Here is a 22,238-nt window from a genome sequence, read left to right as displayed (position 1 = left end):
TCTCTAGAACAGTTCACGCAGTCCACTGCCTTCTCCCTGTTGCCTTCTCTCGAGAGCCTCACAGAGGTGGGCAGACACATGGTATTATTGCAGATTTATATGTGATTTATACAACCTATTCAGTTTGCTCCCTGCTAATGCCTATCTCCTGAGAGCAGTCCAGGCAGAGATGAGGAATAGGCTGGATCATGGTATCTCAGGGCCAGAAGAAACTCAAGAGGTTGTCATCCCTGTGTCGAGATGTTTGCACATCCTCTTCTTAAAGCCTTTCAAGGTTGAATATTTCATGACTACTTCTGCTTATTTATTTAGTGTTTAATTATTTTTAACTCTTTCCTACGATCTAAGCTCTGTCTGTTTTGCAATTTAAGCCTTTACTTGTCATGTTTGGTAAGCACACAGAGAACAGATTCTTTTATTTCCTCTTGAAAGTGGCCTTTTTCCTACCTGTCTGCTACAGCCCCTCTCTGTCTTTTCTTTAGGCCAGTCTCTTTTCATGACTTTCACAGTTGCTAAATCCCTGCTCACTCCAGTTTTTTGCTCTAGTCTTTCTTGAGATGTGGTGCTCAAACGCACACTAAGTATTCCAGCTAGAGGTTTTCTGAGTGGACATTGCAAGGAGAGGATTACTTTAAGGTGTCTTGTTGGCTGCACTCTTGTTTCTATACCCTAGTATGACATTATGGTTTTGGCAGTTTTTGCAACAGGCAGCATCAGTGATTCATGTTCATTTTATGATCTGTAATGATGCCAGGATCCTTTTCTGTAGAGACCTGTCTAGTCGTTGCCCCTCTGATATTTTGAATTATTTTGACATCTCGTTCCCAGCTACTTTCCTGGAGGCACCGTAGCCCCTTGCCATCACGTGGCTGAATATGCATCCATTGAGTGGCCTTAATGCTCGCATCCCCATGGCTCTGACAGAATGACAAAAGGAGACGCAGACTTCCAAAACTGTTTATGTCACCTTTCTGGAGAGCCTCAGAAGCATGGGCAACACAGGCAGAATATGTTCTGGAGGATTGTTCATTACTAGTTTCTTTCTCAGAAATGTCTTTGCTCCTCCCTCATCACACAGCCAAAGTACGTGAACATACTCATGAAGTTACGTGTGCTGGATAGGCTTGTCATATGAAGCCTGTCCCATCAGTCATGCTGAATGCCATTGACTGCAAATCTTATGGGAGAAGACCGTCTTACCATTATATGTGCACATAGTGAGGTAATTGGCCTGTCCTTGGCCTCAGAGTACAGATGTTACATTGCTGCTGCTACTAACAAAATTAGCAACAGGCTTTATGTTATGATACTTTTCACAAAACGAAGAGTTGCCTCTCTTTGAAAACATTGCTGCCAGAGAGCCGGATAAGGTAATAGTAAGAAAGTGGTAAAAAGGTAGTTAAAAAGGTAGATGCATATTTCCCTTCAAAAAGAATGTTCTCCCAGTTTAAATTGCTTAAGAGTCATTGGTGTGAAATAATTTGTCCTATTTGAAGGGAAAGTTAGACACTCTAATTGATCTAAGGAGAAATTTCTTTAAGAAGAATTTAGAGGCAAGAAAATTATAGAAGTAATGAAATACAACATAGTTTTTTTACTTCATTCCATTTAATGGGGGCTTACAATCTTCCTTAATCCTATTCGGTTGTTGATTGGAAGGCTGAAGTTTGCAGTTGGCTTATGACAGTTCTGCCAAAAGCAGAACAATTTGGACAATAAACTCCTTTTCTGTACAGTCTGTTTTTACTTGTCTTGAAAGCTTCTTTTCCAACACTTTTATTTCTCTTTATGTCAAACTGAGCTGAAAAATGTATTTATATCTAGTCAACTAGAATTACTGAAAAATAATTAGGATTGTTCCAAACAGAAAATAAATCAGATTAAACTTCCTTTGGGAAAATGCCTCACTGCCTGCTCTGAGTAAACACACCGACATTATTAACTATTGGATCTTGTTGCTCTGCTCTTTCTGTGTACTAGAGAGAAGAACAGAGTGGCAGGTGCAACTACCCACCTCATTGTTTCCCTTCCCCTTTTATATTCTTTTCTTGACTGTGTTAAGGCAGGTTAAAACAGATAGATATACATGCTGGCCCTTCTGAATTACAGACAGATTACTGTCCTACGGGGATTTCTAAATTTTCATTCTAACATTTCTAGATTTCAGCTTTGGCCACTGGATAAGGAAATAGTCTTGTGCAATGAAGCCAAAGAGAAAATAATGTTTTTCTGAAATTAGGGTTATCTTATTTCTGTGGTAGTACTTACGCAGAAAGAATTCTTTGGGGTATCTTCAAATCTGCAGTACAGTGTGGCTTGGATGTCAATGCTTGCAATGAAAATCTATCACATTAGGGGATGTTCACCTCCTGCCTGCATGATTCCCAGTAGTTTTGTGATGAGTTATCTTGCAGAGTGGTGTAGGATTTTAATACAATAATCTGTACATTAGCAGGAGTGTGTCATGCCAGGGCCAAACCATCCTGGCCAAAAGAGGAGCCACAAATCCCCGGGCATTAAAATTCAGTAAACTTCAACATTATGTAAACGTAACATATTGAATTAGCTTAGATAGCTGCTGTATTTTTTTGAAGAAGACTTTTCCTTCTCAGTGCTGACTTCAAACCCCAGTACAACTTACTCCACACCTTGAAGTAACCTTGCTGTAACATTGTAAAAAAACTTGTAAAACTAGACTAAGTGTACAAGTCGGGGTTTTTTTATTGGGGTGGGGAGAGGCAATCAGGTTTGGCAGGCTGGGAGTCAAGGCTGGAGTATGCAGAATCTCTCAAATATGAGCTTCCAAAGGCCTTTGGAGAGTGCCAGGAGAGCTGTGCTGGGTTTCATTTCTCTTTGAGCATGCTTCAAGATTAGATGTCATTAAATGTTGCTGACTTTCTAAGAGTACTGGATTAGTAGTGATTTAGGCTGTTTCACCATACATCTTATTTTCTGATCAACTTGACTTTAAACAATTTTGGCATTCACTGCTGATTTATAATTAATACAACTATGAATTTCAGTAGTAATTTTCAGCATTTTCTCCATGGTTTCCAGAGCAGCGACCAGAAATGCCTGCTCTGCAACAACATTTCTGGTTTGAGTTTGGCAGTAGTACCGTTTTCTAAGCCAGAAAATTACCATTTCACATTTGAATTGAAAGCTGCCACTTACTTACTTTTAGTGGAGAGAAAGAACCCATTTAATTTATCCCCTGTATGGGAGTAGTAAAAGCAAGCTGCTCTTTAAAGCAAAATCTATTTTCACTAGCGAAGACCTATTATTTGCCTTACATAATTTTCCTCAGTTTTGTACTTTGTTTTTGTCTATTAGCATAAGAGTCCTAAATGATTCAAACTCTCTGATCTCTCCCCATCCTCAATGTCTAAGGAGATGGGCCAGAGTGATGGAGAAAAGCAACTGGTCACCTGGGAAAGGTGGCCCTTATTTCAACAAGGAAATTGTGAGGGTTATACAGAAAGTGATGAAAGTGTTCTTCATAGCCATTATCTGTGAAAAAAACCTAAGTGTATATGTCCTTAGAATAAGGCCGATTGTTCTGGGCTCCTACCACTAGGAAACAGTCACTTTTCTAACTGCAGATTTTTTGTTCTTTCCACCGCTAAGAATTCTCTTAGGCGGCCTGACTGTGTGTGCAAGCCCATTTAGAGCAGGAGAGAGAAGGCTAATCCCAACTGAATTTCAGTCACCTTTGCCTTCTGGGATACATAGAATTTCCCTTGAAGTTTGTACAGAGTCTGCAGTCAGCACAAAACAGACCTACTGGCTTCTTTGATACTTTTAAGCCTCTGCTCCATCAATTGTGCAGGCTTTTGGTTTATTTCCAAGTTCAGTCCAACATTCTGGTTTTGATCTAGAGACCCTGATGTTATTTTGATCTTTTATCTTGCTGTAACTTTGTTTCCTTGTGTTTGTTCCTAGTGGTGAAGTTGGTTAGGAGCGAAATGATTATTTCAGGCTAAAGGTTGCTGTGAGCACTGGAGAGGATTTTTAGATTCTGGGACACCTGGATGGTCTGGCAGATCTGGAGCTTCATTTCAGGAAATATTACAGTATCTTTTTTGCCTAAAGCCAAGTGCTGAAGTTGTGGCTATTTTAGACACAAGAATGCTAAAAGAAGCTGGAGTGAAGGCTTCTGTTTTATGGAAGAGGAGGAAGAATATAGGATTTGTGTGGATTCTCAGAAGAGCAAATCTTTTAGCTCATGAACAGCAAGAAAAATGGAAATCTCAGTGTCCAGGGCAGTTCAGTCAGTTGCTAGTTAAATGATAAATATTTCACAGATAAATTTGTGGTTTTTTATAAATGGTGTTGTGAGAAGGATAGAAAGTGTGCCTCCATTTGCTCAAGGAGTTATTTCCAGTTTGCTTTTATACTTTATAGGAGGTTTTATATAGATATATATTTTTTTATATTTATATTTGTGGGGGAACTTGTGCTTACAGGTAATTTTGAGGGTGCTTGCTAGTACTGTTAATTCTTTTATCTTTCTGAGGTAGATTGAATGTGTTGAGATTTATTCTGTGTATGCATAAAATCAAGGCAAATCTATATTTTTAAATAGAAGCAGATTCTGAACCCTAGATGAAAGTCATGCTTTACCTTCTGTGGTGTAAAGGTTTTATTTGGCTCTCTGTGGGAATGAAAGTTTATCTGTTTGTTCCTTGTCATCATTTTCAGTGTACTGAGTGGCCTTTGTTTCCATGAAAAAGAAGATTGGATGTGATGGTCTTACCTAACCCAGCTTCTTTTACCCATTTTTTAATTAAGTTCCCAGCTAAATATATGCTTTGAGAGGTCATTAAGGTCTATAAGGATGACAGGAAGGCAGCACAGTTCCAAGATAATAAAGTCATGTAGCACTACTGAAGATGAACAGATGAACAACCTCCTTTCTGAGGTAATACAGCTTTTTCTTGATTTTTTTTTTTACTTATAAAAATATAAAGTTAAAAAAATGAATTCATACACTTTCTTCTCTGAGTTGCCATATATGCACATAGGAACACAGCACCTGCACTTGGCAATTCCTCTGATTTTGCTCTCTCTCCGCTTCAGAATTTGCTTTCTCCTCTTATTCCTGCCCCTCGGGGCTCAAAACTGTTTGTATCAAGGTATTATTCCTAGGCAGGAGTTTCAAGGGTATGATGCTGCTATTGTTAGTGCCATGCTAGAAAAATAATGCCAAGCTGGGAAAGAAGCACAGTAAGGACTTGATTGAACTCCCATAGGTCTTCCATTGAAGATTCTCATTATCTTGTACGGACTTTCGTTCATCTTGCGCAGTATTGTAGCCTTAGTGACTGCAGGGTAGAAAGTCAGCTGCTTCGGTATAGTGCGTGGCGTGTAGACTATTGAATCAAAAATGTGACATTTATGGATCTGCTATTCAGAAATAAAAGACCTTCATCAGTTTAAAGTTTTTATGAGTGAACTAGTGAGATATAATCAAAACAAGAACAAGGGTGCTTATTTCCAGTCAGATAAAATGGTGACAATTCATGGGTTTTATACTAAAGGATGAAACCGTCTTAAAACCACGATTTTTCTATGCCCGTGTCGGTGTGTATGAAGCAGTAATTCCACAAATATGGACAGCTTCACTCAGGTGTGCACTCAGATACGTGGGGGGTTTTGATAATCAGGAGACTTTATGGCTTGTATTAATTTCTGTCGTGCTGACACGGTGAAAACGCCGGCTGAAGTTGCGGCCCGGTAGGAGGGCACTAGTGGTAGGTGCCGTAGCTGGGGGGGGAGCATCTCTTCATGCAGGCGGGGGAGGAGCGCCTGGGGAGGGACGCGGCTGGACGCGCTGGGAAGGAACCGGCGTCCGCCCCACAGGGAGCGGTGGCGGCAAGCAGGCGCGCGCGGGTGGCGCGAGAAGCGCGCGGCGGCCTTCGCGCGGCCGCCGGGACAGCCGCGCCCCCTGCCGGCGCGAGCGAGGGCCCGAGCCGAGGCAGGGGGCGGCCGGGCTGGGGGCTGGGGGGGGGGGGGGGGGGGCTGGCTTTGGCACAACTTGACAGAAGGCTGCCGAGGTCGGAGTGGCGGGCGTCTCCTGAGTGTCTGGATAAGAACGTGACCTTCCTAAAAGTCGGTTCGGAGCTCTCTGAAGTCACTGGGAGTCCTTCCAGCAGCTTTCAGTGTACTTTGGATCAGGCCTGCAAGTGCTGCAGGCTTCGAAGAATTTAAGACTAGGTCTAAATCCAGAAACCTTGTTTTTCCCAAGAATATTAAACTTTTTATCTATAGTCAGTTGCCGTATATAGGCATAAAATGGTTTCAAGAAGCTAAAGGGTGTATAACAAAAATAGTCTTACTTTATATTATAAATACTAGATTGGCAAAACTGCAGTAAACTATTCTTTATCCGTTTGATCACATTTTATACAATTATGTGTAGTTCTATTTTTTGGCCATTGAGACATGTTATTCTTCCCAAAATCCATCAATAAAGCCACCTCTTCTGTTTTCATTTTTCTGTTCTGTGTAGTCATGTTCCAGTCACAGATTTGAATCTGCAGAATTTCATCACTTAAATGGGTGCAGTAGTCCTCATTAATAACCAGCATCATTTATTTTTATGTACTTAAAATCGAGTATGATTTTAATATTTTTTTCCTTTCTTTCAAAATTTAGGTGGAGAACAGACCAAAGTATTATGGAAGAGAGTAAGTATTTTCCTCTTCTAAGTATCCGTTGGGTGTATCCAGAAGTTGTTGTTCTAGAACTACAAAAAAAAAGACATGATGAAAGTCTAATAAAGTATTTTATTTTACCTTTCACTTACACTCTGAACTAAATATATTGAAAGCCTAATAATTTAGCTATGTTACAGTCCAGTACTGCTGCTCGTAATCCATGAACTGTGCTGCTATGTGAGCCTGCATGTTTATTTTGCTTTTCTCAGGACAGCTGGGGAAAAAAAATATTGTCTGGAGTATTTCTTCTTTTTATTTTGATTGTCGCTTAAACCTCCCAGTGGTCCTGCAATGCCCTGGGGAGGAGAGAAGCAGCTTGCCTCTCTCAGTGCCTTTCTGTGTATGTTCTTATACTTTCACCACCCTACATGGTTGTGGAAGTATGCATGTATACTACTGCCTGTGTAAATGCTGTTTTCCCTGCTAAAGTCATGAAGTCCAAAATACCCACAGAAGAGGTGTATTTTTGTTGTGAGGAAAATAGCAGACCACTAGAGTATAATTCCTTTGTGCTCATCAGTCTTCTTGCCAATAAATATCTTGAAAGGAGCTGGATCCTGCATTGGCATGGTGATTTGGGCAGGTGAAGTTGAAGGGCACAGCCACTGCAGCAACCACCCAGATCTGGCATTTGGCCTTTGCTAGAGTATCTGCTCAGGCCCTAGCCCTTATCGTTAGCTAAATTACTTAGATCCCATGTTCTACTTTTTCTTCCATCCCAGACATATCCTCTGTGTTTAATGATCCTTTTCTACCATCAAAAACCTCAAGAGCCAGTAAGTTTGTCCCTAGTTACTGAAGTTTCATTTTTTAAATATTATCTTTGACAACAGGGGATTCAGATCTAGCCACTAGAGTACAACAGAGCTGAAGACAGTACCTAGCTGAGTAACCCATCAAGCTTCCTACAACAGGACTTGTAAAATGATTACTGCCATCTCATATCCAGGAACCTGCCTGGCTGTTGACACACTCCGGGTCCGTGGAGCAGCAGGGCTGGCAGGAACTGTAAGAAGTCACCTCGGTGAACCTGCCGAGGCAAGATCATGTTAGTTACTATCATTCAGAAAGATTTCAGAATCACTGGGACAATCCTATAAAAGCAATTGACTCAGCGCTCAGTAGGTGCTCGGAAAGAGAATCAAGAATTTCTAGGGAAAGAAACAGAAAAATATAATTACATTACTATATAAATCTGTGATGTGGCTGCATTTTAAATAGTACACGTAGTTCTGGTCTCTCTCTACTCCTTCCTCCTCCCTCCTTTTTAGAAAGGTTATAGAAAAACTTAGAAAAGTTATAGAAAAACTGAAAGGTACAATGAAGTGCAACAGCAGTGGAGCAAAGGGATGCAGCTCCTACCATAGGAGGAAGATGAACAGGTCTTGTCAATGGATGTCCAAGAGACGGACATGCACCATGTCCCTCTCAAGTTCATTGCCACGGGGTGCTGCAGATGCCAAGAGCATAAAGATACTAAGGGGTTTATAAGTGAGATTCTCAGATTCATGAAGGGTAAGGTCACAGCTGATCGGACACAACTTCTGACTCAACCAGTGATGGATGGACAGGGATGTGAAGTGAGAGAAATATGTCACTGCTTCCTGTACTCTTTCCATAAGCATTTCTTGTTGGCTGCTGTCAGAAGCAGGCACCTTGAGTTCAGGGGATCTTGTACCACGTACAAGCTGGTTTTATGCCCTTATAAAAATGTACCAAAAGTATCAATGAGAAAGCTTGGATTACCTAGTGTTTACCACCTATGGTTAAAGAAATTTCACAGGTATCCCAGGTATCCTGTCCCAGTGATTTCTTAAATTGGTCACCAGAAGAGCTTTTTTCCTAATATCTAACCTAAAGCCTGCTATATTTTATGATGAGCTTCTGGTGGTGAATAGCTTAGGCCCATTGTTTTTAACTAGACTTATGAATTGCCATGCGTTTATTGGCAAAAACATGCTTAAATTATGTCATCTAGGGGTTGCTCATTTCAATTTGGATGTGGCAGTAAATGAGTGTGTCCCCCACCAATACAGACTGAAAGTGTGACTCAATTTACATCATTCTGAATAGAAAGTCACTCTGTAAAGATCAGCTGAACCTAATATTTCCAATATATATTAGTTATGAAAGGACAACATAAAGAGAATGGAACAACTGCATTTACATCCAGTGTGTTTTTCTTCTCTTTCACTACCGAGCCAGAGGCAGCATTAGAAATGTGCCACTTCATATGTATTGTCAGAAAAGAGAAAATGCCAAAGGCCAGTACATTTTAGTGCCTTTTTTCAGACAGCAGCAAAAATAGAAATTTTCAAAACCTCTGAGGAGACCCTCAGAGACTTATCAGCTAGCAAAATGTGTGTAGGAGTTAAGACTCAAACTGCTGTAAAGGCTGCATTTGTACTTATGGAAAGATCACCACTAAGTTGATTATCGTAAGGTTAATTGTGCATCCTAGGGTCTCTTTCTTTCTTAAAATAGCAATGACAAAAGAGTCAGAGAAGTATTGCTGTTTTCCAACACTGAATGAGGAACTGATTGAAATGAAGAAAACAGTATTTTTCTCAAGGCTACTCTGTATCTTCTTCTATTTTAATATATGCAGAATAGAATTTTGAATAATTGTTGCCATTGCTTATGTCAGTTTCCCTTACAAAATTGAGGAAGCAATGTTAATATAAAAATAAAGTAAACTGATAACAAGAATGATCTCTCATTTTAAGTCATTTCCATTTAAAAAAAAATAATGCCTTTGTGCCTAGTTTTCAATTCCATTGTAAGGCCTCTAGAAATGAAACAAGGAAGAGGGGCATAGACTGGTAGAGAAGAAGAGTTGTGAAAAGATGAGGCATTTACAGAAAATAATCTTTGGGTGCAGTTGAGTGTTAGCCTGACTGAAACTGCATATACAGTGTAGTTTTTGGTTTGCCTCTATGCTGGACTTGCCCAAGCTGGATGACTGTCCCACCACTTTTAGATGCTTGGGCGCTGTCCTAATGGCTTAGACCACGATGCTCTGCAGTGTGGAAGTTTTAAAATGGTTTCAGGGGTGGAGGAGGAGGTGTTTCTGGTCAGATTGTTCTGTAATTCACTCAAGTGTCTTCCCTTAGGTTTCATGGGATCATTTCTCGGGAGCAAGCAGATGAAATACTTGCTGGCGTAGAAGGAGCATATATTCTTAGAGAAAGCCAGCGACAACCCGGCTGCTATACTCTTGCTCTCAGGTAAATGCTGTTTTAATAGATGCTTGTAGTTCACATTTAAATGTGTTTAATGGAGGGGATTATATCAGTCCCTTTTGAGTGAAGTCTGTGTCCACTGTTACTTAATACACTTCATGGTGTCAGGATGATTATACCCTCTTGTCAGCAGTTTGACCGTTGCAGTACGGCAGCAATTCAGTCACTCCTCTAGCACTTGGCTAGGAAGTCCCTTTTCAGAAGCAGACTGTGCCCATTTTCAAAATTTTTGCTACCTGGAGTTGAGTGTTGTAAAGATAGAGCTTCTCCTTGAAAACTGTGTAAGAGATGTGAGGGAGTACAGAACAGGAGAGTGTCCCAACAGAGGACAGAGCTCAGTGGTGTGTGGTACACAAATATCGGCAACCTGGATAAACCTGGAAAATCATGAAGTCCAGTGGCTGACCAGCTGTCAAAGGCAGTATACTGGTCTTCAGTTTTCTTCCCTAACTGGAATTCAAGCTTGCTGTAGAAATACAGTGTGAAGCATGGGATGCTGCTGCTTCAAAGTAAGAGTCTGCTATTCAACTGAATGAAAAATATAGCGGGAGCCCAACCAACAACCTCACTGCCCCTCACAGGTGCCTTTCCTTGAAAATACACCACTCCTGGCTTAGCTGTGCCATTCAAAACCTGCCCACGTGACAGTCTGAAAGCTGCTATGGGTTAGTGGCAAGACGACCAGATACTCTATTGGGTTTTGCAAAGCAAACTCCATGGCAATATTTTACAATCTTTATAGCATTATTACTTCTGTGGGATATCCACAAAATAAAAGTCTGCATTTTTACCCTTCTGCTGGTAAGCCAGTAGGAAAAATCCTTTAAGGAGTTATCCCAAGTAGCTGTGATACAGTGCTGAAATCATCCTCAGAATTTGTATTGATGTGCAGATGGTAGAGCTGGAAAAGCTGGTGAGTCATGCCAACTAAAAAGTGGTGTAAATTAAAAGCAACTTTTGTCAGCTGAAAAAGAGCAAATGTGATTTTTTTTTTAGGGCTTTGGAAAGAGATTTCAAAATAAAGAATAAAAAGAACGACCAAGGGATGGGGATTATGGCAAAATGCCTGTTGTTTTGACACAACAGTATGATTTCTAAATCCGTCTGAATAATTATTTGTAAAATCATAAACTGAATTCGATAGTAAATTGGGAATTCATACAAAAATGTGGACAAAAAAAAAGAAGAGGCTTAAACAGTTTGGTTTGAATGCCCAAAAAAGTATGCAGATAGGTGCACATTTGATGCAATGTAAGAACCGTTTAACCCAATGTCATATCCTTTAATCCTTTAATCAAGAATGGGATTCCAACATTGGTGTTATAAACTGAATGTGCTACTACAGCACTTTGCTTTTTAAAACTCTTTTAAAAACCCCATAGATTACACCTGCCATAAATAGCTGCATGGGGCAAGAGTTATCCCACAGAACTTTGGATGTTTAATTGGGCCCCTGAATTAAGAGCTCGGTCACCCTGGCTTCCTGCCAGAGAGTGATTGAGACCCTTAGGATTTGAATTACTTGCTAGAGATGCCCTTGTCTCTTCACTGACTGTAAATATACTCATGGTGATTAAGCAGCCAGTTTCTGCATCTCAGACACGTTTCAGGATGGAAAACCCCTTAACACAGTTAAGCTAAGCATCCCGGTATAAAATCTGGTCAGTGCAAACATGCCTTTTCAATCTCTGCGGTAGTCCTTTTAGGATTTAGATTTAAACCACGTACGTTTGGATTGCATGGCTTGTTATGGAGAATTGGTTCTGTAGCCCAGTTCATGTGATGCAGTCAGGTTTAGGTTTGAACTTGAGTTGGTGTATCCACAGAGATCCAGTTGCACCATGTGCATATTTCATATGTAATGCAGATATACAGACTCTTCAGCAAAACCTCCTGAGTGTTTTGCCAATATGAATTCTCTCTCTCACTCTTCCCTCTCTCTCTTTCTTCTCTCCCTCCTTTTTTTTCTGGTATTTGCAGATTTGGTAATCAGACCTTAAACTACAGGTTGTTCTATGATGGGAAGCACTTTGTTGGGGAGAAAAGATTCGAATCAATCCATGATCTAGTTACAGATGGCTTGATAACATTGTATATAGAAACAAAGGCTTCTGAGTATATTTCCAAAATGACAACAAACCCCATCTATGAACACATTGGATACGCCACTTTGCTTAGAGAAAAAGTGTCCCGGCGGCTGAGCAGAACAAAAAACGAATCAAGAAAAGCAAGTGTAACAAGTGAAGAAAATACCCCAGTTGAAAAGGTAAGTATTCAGTTTAAAACTTTGGCAATTAATACCAGTCTTTCTAGCAGATCTGAGAGAAAAAAGTGTTTTGTCTAAAGACCTGTTTCTATTTTTCTATACTTCATTAAGTATTACTATCCCACTGAAAAGTTTATATCCTGTTAATGTGATCTTGGCTCCAAACTGATATTTGACTGGAGCTTATGACGAAAGCTTTCTAATAAGTACCAAATGCAAATGTTTTCACTGTGTAAATATATATAGATATATACTGGCTAACTTAGGAACTGTGTCTAAAATTGTTCACAAGTTATGTTCTTTGTCCACGTATACTCAAGCATATTCCACAGTAAGATTATGAAACTGGTTCTCACTGATCCTTCACCACAGCTCAAGTTTGTTATCATTCCATTGACAGTGCAAAGCTCCTCTTTTCTGCTAAGTCTTTGGTGGATGGGTCTCAAACTGGGATATTGTGTGTTTTCTTCCCTTTTTTCTCATGGATCTGAAGTTGGGATATTGTGTGTTTGCTTCCCTTTCTTCTCGCTCTTCTCATTTGAAGTGGCCTTTCCTTGATCTCCTTCTCACATGCACCCGTACCCATAGCATTGTATGGACAAGGACTTATTTACATGATGGTAATTTGAGAATTTTGTGCAGTTAGCATCCATCTGAAGATGTAAAATTAGAAAATCTTTTACATAGGAGAAACAGTCTTGTAAGCAGTGACATGTGGATATTTTCATTTCCCAGGTGGTAAGGCAGTAAGAACTGTCAAACAAAACTTTTTTTTGAGTCCGGTGTTTGTGCTGAATTGACTTACTGACATTTGTAAGCATACTTCCGCAGTGTGCCTGATGATTTTAGTGCTTGTGTGCTGGTAGCTAGTTGGGAACTGGAGACTGTGTTTGAGAAGCAGAGAGTGAATTTGCTGTCATATAGTAATACTGAACATGAAAAGAGATCAGCTTTTTTGTGTGTATCCTCATCACTGTAGGACATTTCTAACATAGTTATTGTCTGTTGGGTTCACATATCCGCATCGGATGTTGATATACTGGTTTGGATTTCACAGTAGTAATAATTGCTCGAGTAACTGACCTGTCATGTAAACCTATTCATCCTCTATAACAAATTAATTCCATTTACAATGACATTTTTTAGGGAAGGCATACTGCTGCAGGGAAGTCCTTTGGAGAATGGCACAGCAACAAGTCCTCCATTCAAGTTTTATTTCAAAATTAATCCACCACTGATAACAATAGGGTTTGGTTCAATTGGATGGTATTGTAATATGCAAGAGGAGCGGATGCCATAGAGAAGGGTTTCGTGCTTGTTCAGTTGATTCCTGTGATTGGAAACTGGTTGGTTCTGAGTGCTGTTAACAGTCACGAGAAAGTGAATATTGACTTCATCTGAGGCCCACTAAGAAATAAACATAGTGCAGTGTGACAAACGTTTTTTTGTAGGTGTTTCTGTGTCAGTAGGAAAGCAGTCCAGAGGATGTTCTGGAAAAGTTTCTTTTGCATCGAGAAAGTACTGGACCATCACTGGGATGACTGTAAATATTACATGACTGTAGTATAATAAAGCAATCATGACAGTTGAAAATCATAATACATTCTCTTAGGAAATCAGGAGAATATTTTTTGTAGAAGGAGAGACACAATTTCAAAATTGTCTTCAGTTTTACTTACAGTTCTTCCAGTTGAGGAGCAGTGGTCTTTTGTGTCTCTCAAAGGGCTCTCAAAGACTTCAGAGGAGTTTGTTCTAGTACCAGATATTTCCGAACAGATTGTGTTTTCTGTTATGCTTGGGGTTGGATGTCATTTTTCAGCCTGGGCAGTTTCGAGTGAGTACTGTAAAAACTTTTAAACCAACAGAAGGCAAACTGTTGCTGAAGGAACCGCTGCCCTTTCTCCTTCACCACTGCGTTTTTGCTGACATACAGCTTTATGCAGCTACACAGAGGGTGACACTAAAAAACGGCTCCAGGGTAAAATTAACTCAGAAGAAAAACCACGTGAATTTTCAGCCAGATCTGCTACCTGATCCACCTCATATGAGTGGAAATGCAGCACAGAGAGGATGCCAACACTTTTTTCTGATGACAGCTCAAAAACATGTTATTGGCTTAAAGTGAGTGGAGAGCTGCATCCCTATTTCCAGATACCTGTGATTGAAAATGTTTGGACTTGATGTAACTTGCTGTCAATAGTGAAAATACACCTCTGGATCTCATTAGTGATAGGATTAGGTCTTCTTTTGTATTGCAGCTGAATGAAATTAAAGTGTTTAGAGTATTACTTACCTCTGAGGTGGTTCATGACGTGAAAGGCAGTACCGTGGGTCCTTACCCTACAAGGACTGGTGCTCATCCAGATTTCCAAACATGCAGGCAGTAGCAGCCTGCAAGACTGGGCTGTGTGGCTGCACTGTTGTGTAAAAATAGCTGGCTTCACCTAAGCCATTACATTTTTGGCAACCCTCTCTGCCTTCCTCCCACTGAGGAGAAGCAACAGAAGGAGGAATAGCAGCTGTTTCGAACATACTTTTCTTGCCAGGAGGAGTAGGAGCAATCACAGCTACAAGAGTAGTGGGACTAAATAGGCAAGGTGGTCTGCTCACAGGCTGAAGACCTGCCGTAGCAGCTGAAGCCTCACTATTGATAATTAGGACTCCCAGTGGGCTTCTCTACAGGCACCGGTAGTTTTCCATCATCTCATGCGAATCTCTGTAAAAAAAAGATTATGTCAACTAAATTATTAGGAACTGAAAGAAATTCACAGAAGTCTATATGGTGAAGCCTACTATGGTTGCTTTTGATTCATATCTTCCTGGGGGAAGCTCATGAGAGGTTTGGGTAGCAGACAAAGACTCAGGGGTTGTCATTCCCATTTGTTGCTCACAGTAACCTCAGATAAAGTATGGACTGGGCTTTGGAATAAACCAGTGAAATATCAAGCATTTGTCAGTAATAGCATGTAGGGACAAAGGTAAGAATAAAGGGAATTTAATGTTTGTTTTTATATAAACTTCAGAAGTCCTCTAAAATATAAAAATAATATGGGGAAGTGGTAGTTCAGTGAGAGTTGTATCAGATGTTTTGCTTGAGGCTGTCATGTGTTGTACAGTATTTTAGACAAAGGCCATGGTTTGCCCACAAATCAAAACCTTCACCCACTTCAATTACTCCAATAAATTTCAGACCCATAGAAATAAGTGAATGAATATTCAGTATGATGTTTTTCTGTAAAGTATATTCTTTTCTGCATGTGTGAAAAATCATTGAGTTTTTTATAAGGTGTGTTTTCTCTGGCCAGTTGAACAGGTAAAATGTAATTTTTTGGTAACTGAGCTGGTTTATTTGAAAGTGCTGCCTGGAGTATTTTGAATGTTTCAGAAACGATGGGGAGAAGCCATACATGCAGGAGAGAAACTTCCATTATTTCTCAAGAGGAAGGTGAGAATTTAGCACTCTAAGGTTAAGCATCAGTACTCCTCTTACAGATTAGGCTTTTTACAAGTGAGATTTTGTTTTATACTGAAACCAATTCCAGAGTGTGAAAATGCATCTGAAGGCATTTGTCTCCTTAGCGGGTTTGTTAACACCATCCGGGGAGTCTGCTCATTCTGTCACCTCCAATGTTGACAGCAGATTATTCAACGTCTCAGTCATTCCAGCACCGCCACTCCCCATGGGGTAGGTCGATGGAAGGGAGCCACCAAGGCACGGGCTGGCGGGAGGAGCACACATTCAGATGAAAAGTCTTGGTACTGCCTGGGGTACCTGTCTTTTCCCATAATGATAATTTCTTTGAGGTTGTAATTAGTGGAGTCATGCCCATTCCAGAAGGGGCTTGTGATTCATGGGCTGGATTAAGCTGTTGTTGTTCATGCCTTTTTATCCAACATTTTTTGTAACAGGCCTAAGAAAACATTTATGCTTTAAGATACTTTATGCCAACATTTCATCCGAAAGTTGTTTCTGTTTGGCTTTAAAGAGGTGCTAGATTTGTAGACACAGATTCCAAATTTTAATCCAAATAGTTTTAACAAATCTTTAATCTGAAAGGAGCTGCAGTCATTTTTAGGAATGAAGTGTTGTGGGAGAACAGCATGCTGTAAATACTTTCTTAGCAGTGTAGGCAATTGTCGTTTTAGCAGGATCCAGCTTCAGAAGGGATTTTGAGTAGAGAAATAGTTTTTTGTGAAAAGAACATTTGAAGATTGTATGTTGTCTGTTTAGGGTTGTAATTTAAGCTTGAGCAAGTGTGATTGCCTGCTTTGTGTTTGCTCTGCTTATGGAATGCTGTACTTGGGGCAAATGAATGTATACTAGAAGATGTAGGGCAGATAAGTACCCAGTACTGGTATGTACTGTAATTAATTACCAGTAATTCACGTTAGTGGTGAATGTAGGGGAAGTGTAACTTGCTGTAAACAATTAATCTTCACGTGTAGGAGTGAAAACTTTGCAGTAGTCTGTCAGTAAAATATGTAGTTCTGAAACATTTATTGCTATCACATACCATGTTATTCTACAACTGCTGCCTTACTGCGTCAGTGGTCCTTGTGTCCCAGGCAAGGAGAAAAAAATTCTCATTGTCTAATCCTACATCGGCAAGTGTAATTTGGGAAAATATATTCAATGAATTGAAATGTTGGAAGTAAATGCAAGCTGGAGTTTCATGACTGCTTTGATCAGGCAAAATCTGGCACGGTTGCTGATGAGTAACCGTCCTGGTTCCCAGCTCTTGCACTTCCATTCCCACTCCTGTGACCTGCCCTGTGCACTGCCGCAGCCACCCTGTGCCTCAGGTGGGACCTGGACACTGTGACACAGTGCCCTGTGTCAGGCAAAGGCTGTGTGCTGCACCTTGTTTCTTTGCTATGCTGGTCTTATGCAGGAGCAGTTCCTCAGTTTGGGTTGCCTTATAACTTCTCAAGTATTCATGTTAGCATGAGGGACGCAATGAGAACAGCAGTCTGGAGTTAAAGAAAACTTTTGGCAGTGACTGAGCTTAAAGTATTTGCAAAAAGAATGATCTTAACCTATCTGACTGAGGGCAAACTGTTGGTAAACGCAGTAAAGATTAAGGAAGGTTTTGTCAGTGCCAGGTCTCCGCTTACTTGGATCCTGGCAAAGCTCCCATCAACTTCTCTCCAAGTGGGATCTGGTTCAATCAGTTCAAACATACTGGTTGTACATGAAATATGAGTTTGCTTGGAGCCTGGGCTGGAGTGCTTGTTCTGCTCTCTGGTTGCAAGTACATGCCAGGAGCAGCAAGAGGCATTTAACAATGATGGTCTGTAAAGAATAGTGGTGCAGTTTGCGCTAAACCAAGAGCGAGCTGTTTGCGGAGTCTTCATTTAACAGCAGGACAGTGCAGAAAACTGTGTATTCCTGCCTGACATGGTAACCTCCCTATCTGGTTTGCTGGAACTCATTATGGGGCATTTAAGTGCAAATGACAGCCCATAGTTAATACTGCAGCTAGAACTAAAGAGCTGAAATGATAAGCATATTATGGAGTCTGGAAGGTTGTAGGTTTCCTCAACAGAAAATCCCACACAAGCAATAGACAGATAAGAAAGCTATTCCTATTAAGGCAAAGGTGACAGAAAAGGAGGAATAACTTTCCTAGTAGTTGGTATTACTGTCCTCATTAGTCATGCTGCTCACACACAGTTTCCCACAGAAGAAAATGCAGGACTTCCAGGAAAGACTGTTCTCTAACATCCCTTAATTGGAGATGTAATCTGGTTATGGAACTAATTTTTTAGGGGCACTGCAGTTTTCCTTACATCAAAGCTGTACAGGAGACGACCAATTTTAAGACAACTTCTGGTTTAGTTCAATTCTTGTAAGTATTTACACTTCTACATTGTTATTCACATCACGTCCCTTTCTGAAGGCCTTTTAGCCTCATCTTACCACTCTATTTTTGTCTCTTCATTGAATTTTCTACAGGTACTGCTGTTAGCCAATGATAAAGAAATCTTTTCAGTCTTTCATTTACTCATTATTCTTCCCATTCTGCAGCTCCTCTAAACCTCTAATGATCCTATTACAGGTTGCTAGCTAGTGTTTAACTCTCTGCTGAGATGTCTATCCAGATGTTGAGCATTTCCTTCCACACGAGGGCTGCAGGGTACTGCACTGTCCCAGCAGCCGATCATGGGGCTAAGAAGATAGTGAGCAGAAACATCTGTTCCTGCAGACTCTGGGCTGGAACAACACTGATAATTTGACATGGTATGTTTTACATTGCCTTCACCTCCCTGGTTTTTGCAACATGCTTGGTCAGAACAAATTAAAATGCTCAATTCTACAGGGACATTAACAACCCACCACCTTCTTTTATTAGGGATTACAGTCTCACTCCTATATGCATAGCCATAGAATTCATAACGGACGTCTCCCTGGCAGTACTGATTTTGCCTGGAAGATGCTCAGACGCCACACTGATAAGCAGCAACATAAACCCTAGACATGGAGGTGGCCTTTATCTGTAGATTTCAGTAATAGATGCAGTGATAAAAGGTGTGTGGCATTTTTGCTGCTAGAAGCAACAAACTTATACATCAAAATGACTTTGGGAGTAATGAATTCCTTTCATCAGACATTCAGGCTTGTCCTGCAAGTATTCTACACACAGTTTACCACATGTACATACTTAATTGTAGCATGTCCTGACATGAGTCCTTAACTACATACCCAAATGTCTTCTTGAATAACTGTTAGCAATTCAGATTTCATCCAGAATGCTCATTGGTATTATACCACAGCAAGGAGGAGTTTAGATAAATTCAGTAGATCTATCAGTATATGTATTTTAGTAAGCAGTTTTATATTTTGAGTGAGACAAATACCATCTTACTGAAAATATAGCTAGCTGATCATTTTCTTTTGCCTTTCAATGTTGGCATTCTTTTGTGTTTTCCAGCTGGGTCTCTTTACAGCTTCTTTTTTGTTTAAAGCATCATAAATATGAAATTGGCAATATATAAGAAATAAAAATAAGAAAGCTACTAAAGTAAAATCGTGGAAAGTATCTTTTTCAATTCCTTCCTTCTGGCTGTCTATGTTTATGCACACAAAGAGGGATGCTGCTTTGTAGCTGACTGTGGCGTTCCTAACTAATACCTAATGTTTTGCCTGATTAGGCAAGGATTTTTGAGAGGAATAATTTGCGTTCATCTTAACAGTAATAGAAATTGAGGGAATCAAGAGAAAGAGTTTCCATTGAAAAGTATTTGCTTACATTGCTTGCCTGAGCTGTTAACATCTCTCCAGGTTCCTGGTTTATGTTATGTTATTACCATCAGTTTAGGATTCATGACTTTTGCCTTAAGCAGAATAAGTGATATGATTATGCCTGAAGAGAGGTTGTAAGTTGGAGACAACACTGATTTACACAGATGACATGATACAACAGATATGATCTGATCCAAATGCTATTGTAATTAATGGAAAGACCCTTGAAGGTTTCACTGGGTCTTGGAGCAGTTCAGGGCCCTGCTAAGCATATGGAGCAAAGGTGAATATGAATTTTGTTACCACCAAAGTGTTTCCCAATCCAGTGTTTTAGAAAGGTAGCCAAATGGAAGCAGTGTGAATACCACAATTGTAGATTGAAATTTTCTCAAATGAGAATGTCAGATTAGTACGAAAAATGAGTAGATACACCAGAAGTGCTTATAGTAGTCCTAAAGCAAATGCCACTTGGCTCTTCAAGTACAGTACTATATCTGCAGCTAGGCTCTGCTGAATACATAAATTAATCCTTTCCTCTTGGTTATTTTCCTGTTATGAGCATATTAATAATTCTAAATGTTTCTTGCATAAAACCCATGCTTAGTTTCATGTATTAAAAATAAAAGCCTTAATATGAGGGTTTTTTTGTCTTGGCTTTTATGCTCTTTACATGGTTTGATGGTATTAAATTAGTATAAACAAACTTCCATAGGGATTGGGATGGAGCCTTCAGCGTAAACATTTCATTTGTCTAGTCACTGGAAAATGAAAAGCCATTTTTTAAATATAAAATCTATACTTGATTGTCTTGCATGAATCTTGAGACACTGTGTAGGAATAGGCACTAAACTTTTACAAGTGCCTCTAAACTGCCACGTTTTGATCTTGGAAGACAAGTGTTCAACTTAAGAATAAGATAGATACTAATTTCAGTTAGTGGAGGACTTGGAATTAGTGTGAAAAGGAAAGTGTTTAAATAGTGACTTAATATTTATCCTTTATATTTTGTTTAGAAAATAAGTGGGTTTAGTGATGTGCTTGTTTAGGTCATATATTTGCTTGACTCATTAAAAGGAAAAAGATAACATGTCCTCTGTGCTCATGCTGGACATGACAAGAGATGATAGGCCTGAAATACAGTGATGAACATTGCAGGTTAGCTATTAAGGGAGAAAAAAAGGAAAGAACAGTGAAACACTGGAATGGAGTGCCTGAGGGAATAACAAAATCTCCCTCATTATAAGGCATAGAAACACGTTAGAAAACATCTGGTAGAAATGGCACAGGTAGCACTGATACCTGAGGCAAGCAGGAGAAAAACCTCCTAAAGTACCTTCTAGTCCTATTTCTCAGTGGTTTTCTGTGCCTGAAAAAATATTATTTAGGTTCTGAATCATCCTTTATAGATGAAGATGTCTTGCCAACATAGCTAAGGAGCAGTTATTTGATTCCTCCCCAAGGGTGGAGAGTACATTCCAGCCTAGAGAAGAAAAGGCTCCAGGGAGACGTTACAGCAGCCTTCCAGTACTTAAAGGGGGCCTACAGGAAAGATGGGAAGAGACTCTTTATCAGGGAGGGTAGTGACAGCATGAGAGATAAGAGTTTTAAACTGACAGAGGGTAGATGTAGATTAGATATTAGAAAGAAATTCTTTATAGTGAGTGTGGTGAGACACTGGAATGGGTTGCCCAGAGAAGTTGAGGCTGCCCCCTCCCTGGCAGTGTTCAAGGCCAGGTTGGACGGGGCTTTGAACAGCCTGGTCTAGTGGAAGGTGTCCCTGCCCATGGCAGGGGGGTTGGAACTAGATGATCTTTAAAGTCCCTTTCAACCCAAACCATTCTATGATTCAATCCTGAATCGTCACTTCACTAGTGAGAAATTAACTGCATCTACGATCCTAATGTCCAAGACTTCCATGAAATGCTTAATGTTAGATAAGACACACTAAGTTCTTCCTCTTCTATATCCTGCGCGCTCTGCAAACCTTCTGCCAAGGAACGTCTTGGCCAGCTTTCTATGTCTCTCCACACTGACTGGCGCATGTCTTATCACACTCTAGATATTATCCTTTCTGAGCATAAAACGTGTATGTCATATCCACTGAGCATCTTCTTCCATACTCAGGGTGTAGAAGGTCTCACCCTTGAGGCATATGGGCACTCAAGTGAAATCAGGTGCAGAGCCCAAGCAAATGTCCTCTGTTTGATCTGGCCTCTTGGCACAGAGAGCCAGCTCAGCAGCCTGCACCCTCACCCTGCATCTGGGATACTGGGAATCCAAGTGCAAGAATCTCCCCAGTCACCTCCAGACTGGGTGAGCAGCTATCAGTCAGGTGCAGTCGCAGTCACAGGGCTAGCAGAGAGAAGGCAGCTAAGCAGGAGAAGGCAGCAGCCTAGGCGGGACGACAACCAGTAATGACCACAGTGAAGTGCATGCTGTTGACAGCGTTCTCCGCTGAGACTTGACTGCAAAGGTCAGGAACCAGTGCTTTTTATAACTGCTAATATTTGAAAAAGAGGACGCTGTGGTGTGAAAACTACAAATGGTAACAATGGGCTCTTTCTTGTAATGTATTCTCAGCCCTGGAGAACAGTGGGACTGTGCACGGTCGTCAGCATGGGTTATATAGAATGAATACTGCCAGTTAGACTTGATTGCCTTTTTGATAGATTTACAAAAGTGCTGAATGAAAAGAATGCAGCAGATGCAGAATAATTGGTTTTTTAGCAAAGTAGTACAATGTCTCATGGAATCATACTCTTGACATT

The 22,238-nt window shown here is 40.3% G+C and overlaps 1 protein-coding gene across 1 annotated transcript in view; it reads left to right on the top strand.

Moving 5' to 3' along the window:
- The window catches only part of CHN2 (chimerin 2), a 163,883-nt gene that overhangs the window by 82,927 nt on the left and 58,718 nt on the right, over nt 1-22,238 (top strand). The window contains exons 4-6 of the mRNA XM_074861854.1: nt 6,658-6,689; nt 9,833-9,946; nt 11,942-12,227. Coding sequence (XP_074717955.1) covers nt 6,658-6,689; nt 9,833-9,946; nt 11,942-12,227 — 432 coding nt within the window. The remainder of the gene's footprint in view (nt 1-6,657; nt 6,690-9,832; nt 9,947-11,941; nt 12,228-22,238) is intronic.

The sequence above is a fragment of the Strix uralensis genome, chromosome 1 (assembly GCF_047716275.1).
Source record: "Strix uralensis isolate ZFMK-TIS-50842 chromosome 1, bStrUra1, whole genome shotgun sequence".
NCBI classification, from domain to species: domain Eukaryota; kingdom Metazoa; phylum Chordata; class Aves; order Strigiformes; family Strigidae; genus Strix; species Strix uralensis.
The sequence above is the reverse complement of the archived record's forward strand: the minus strand, read 5'-3'. Positions and strand labels throughout refer to the sequence as shown.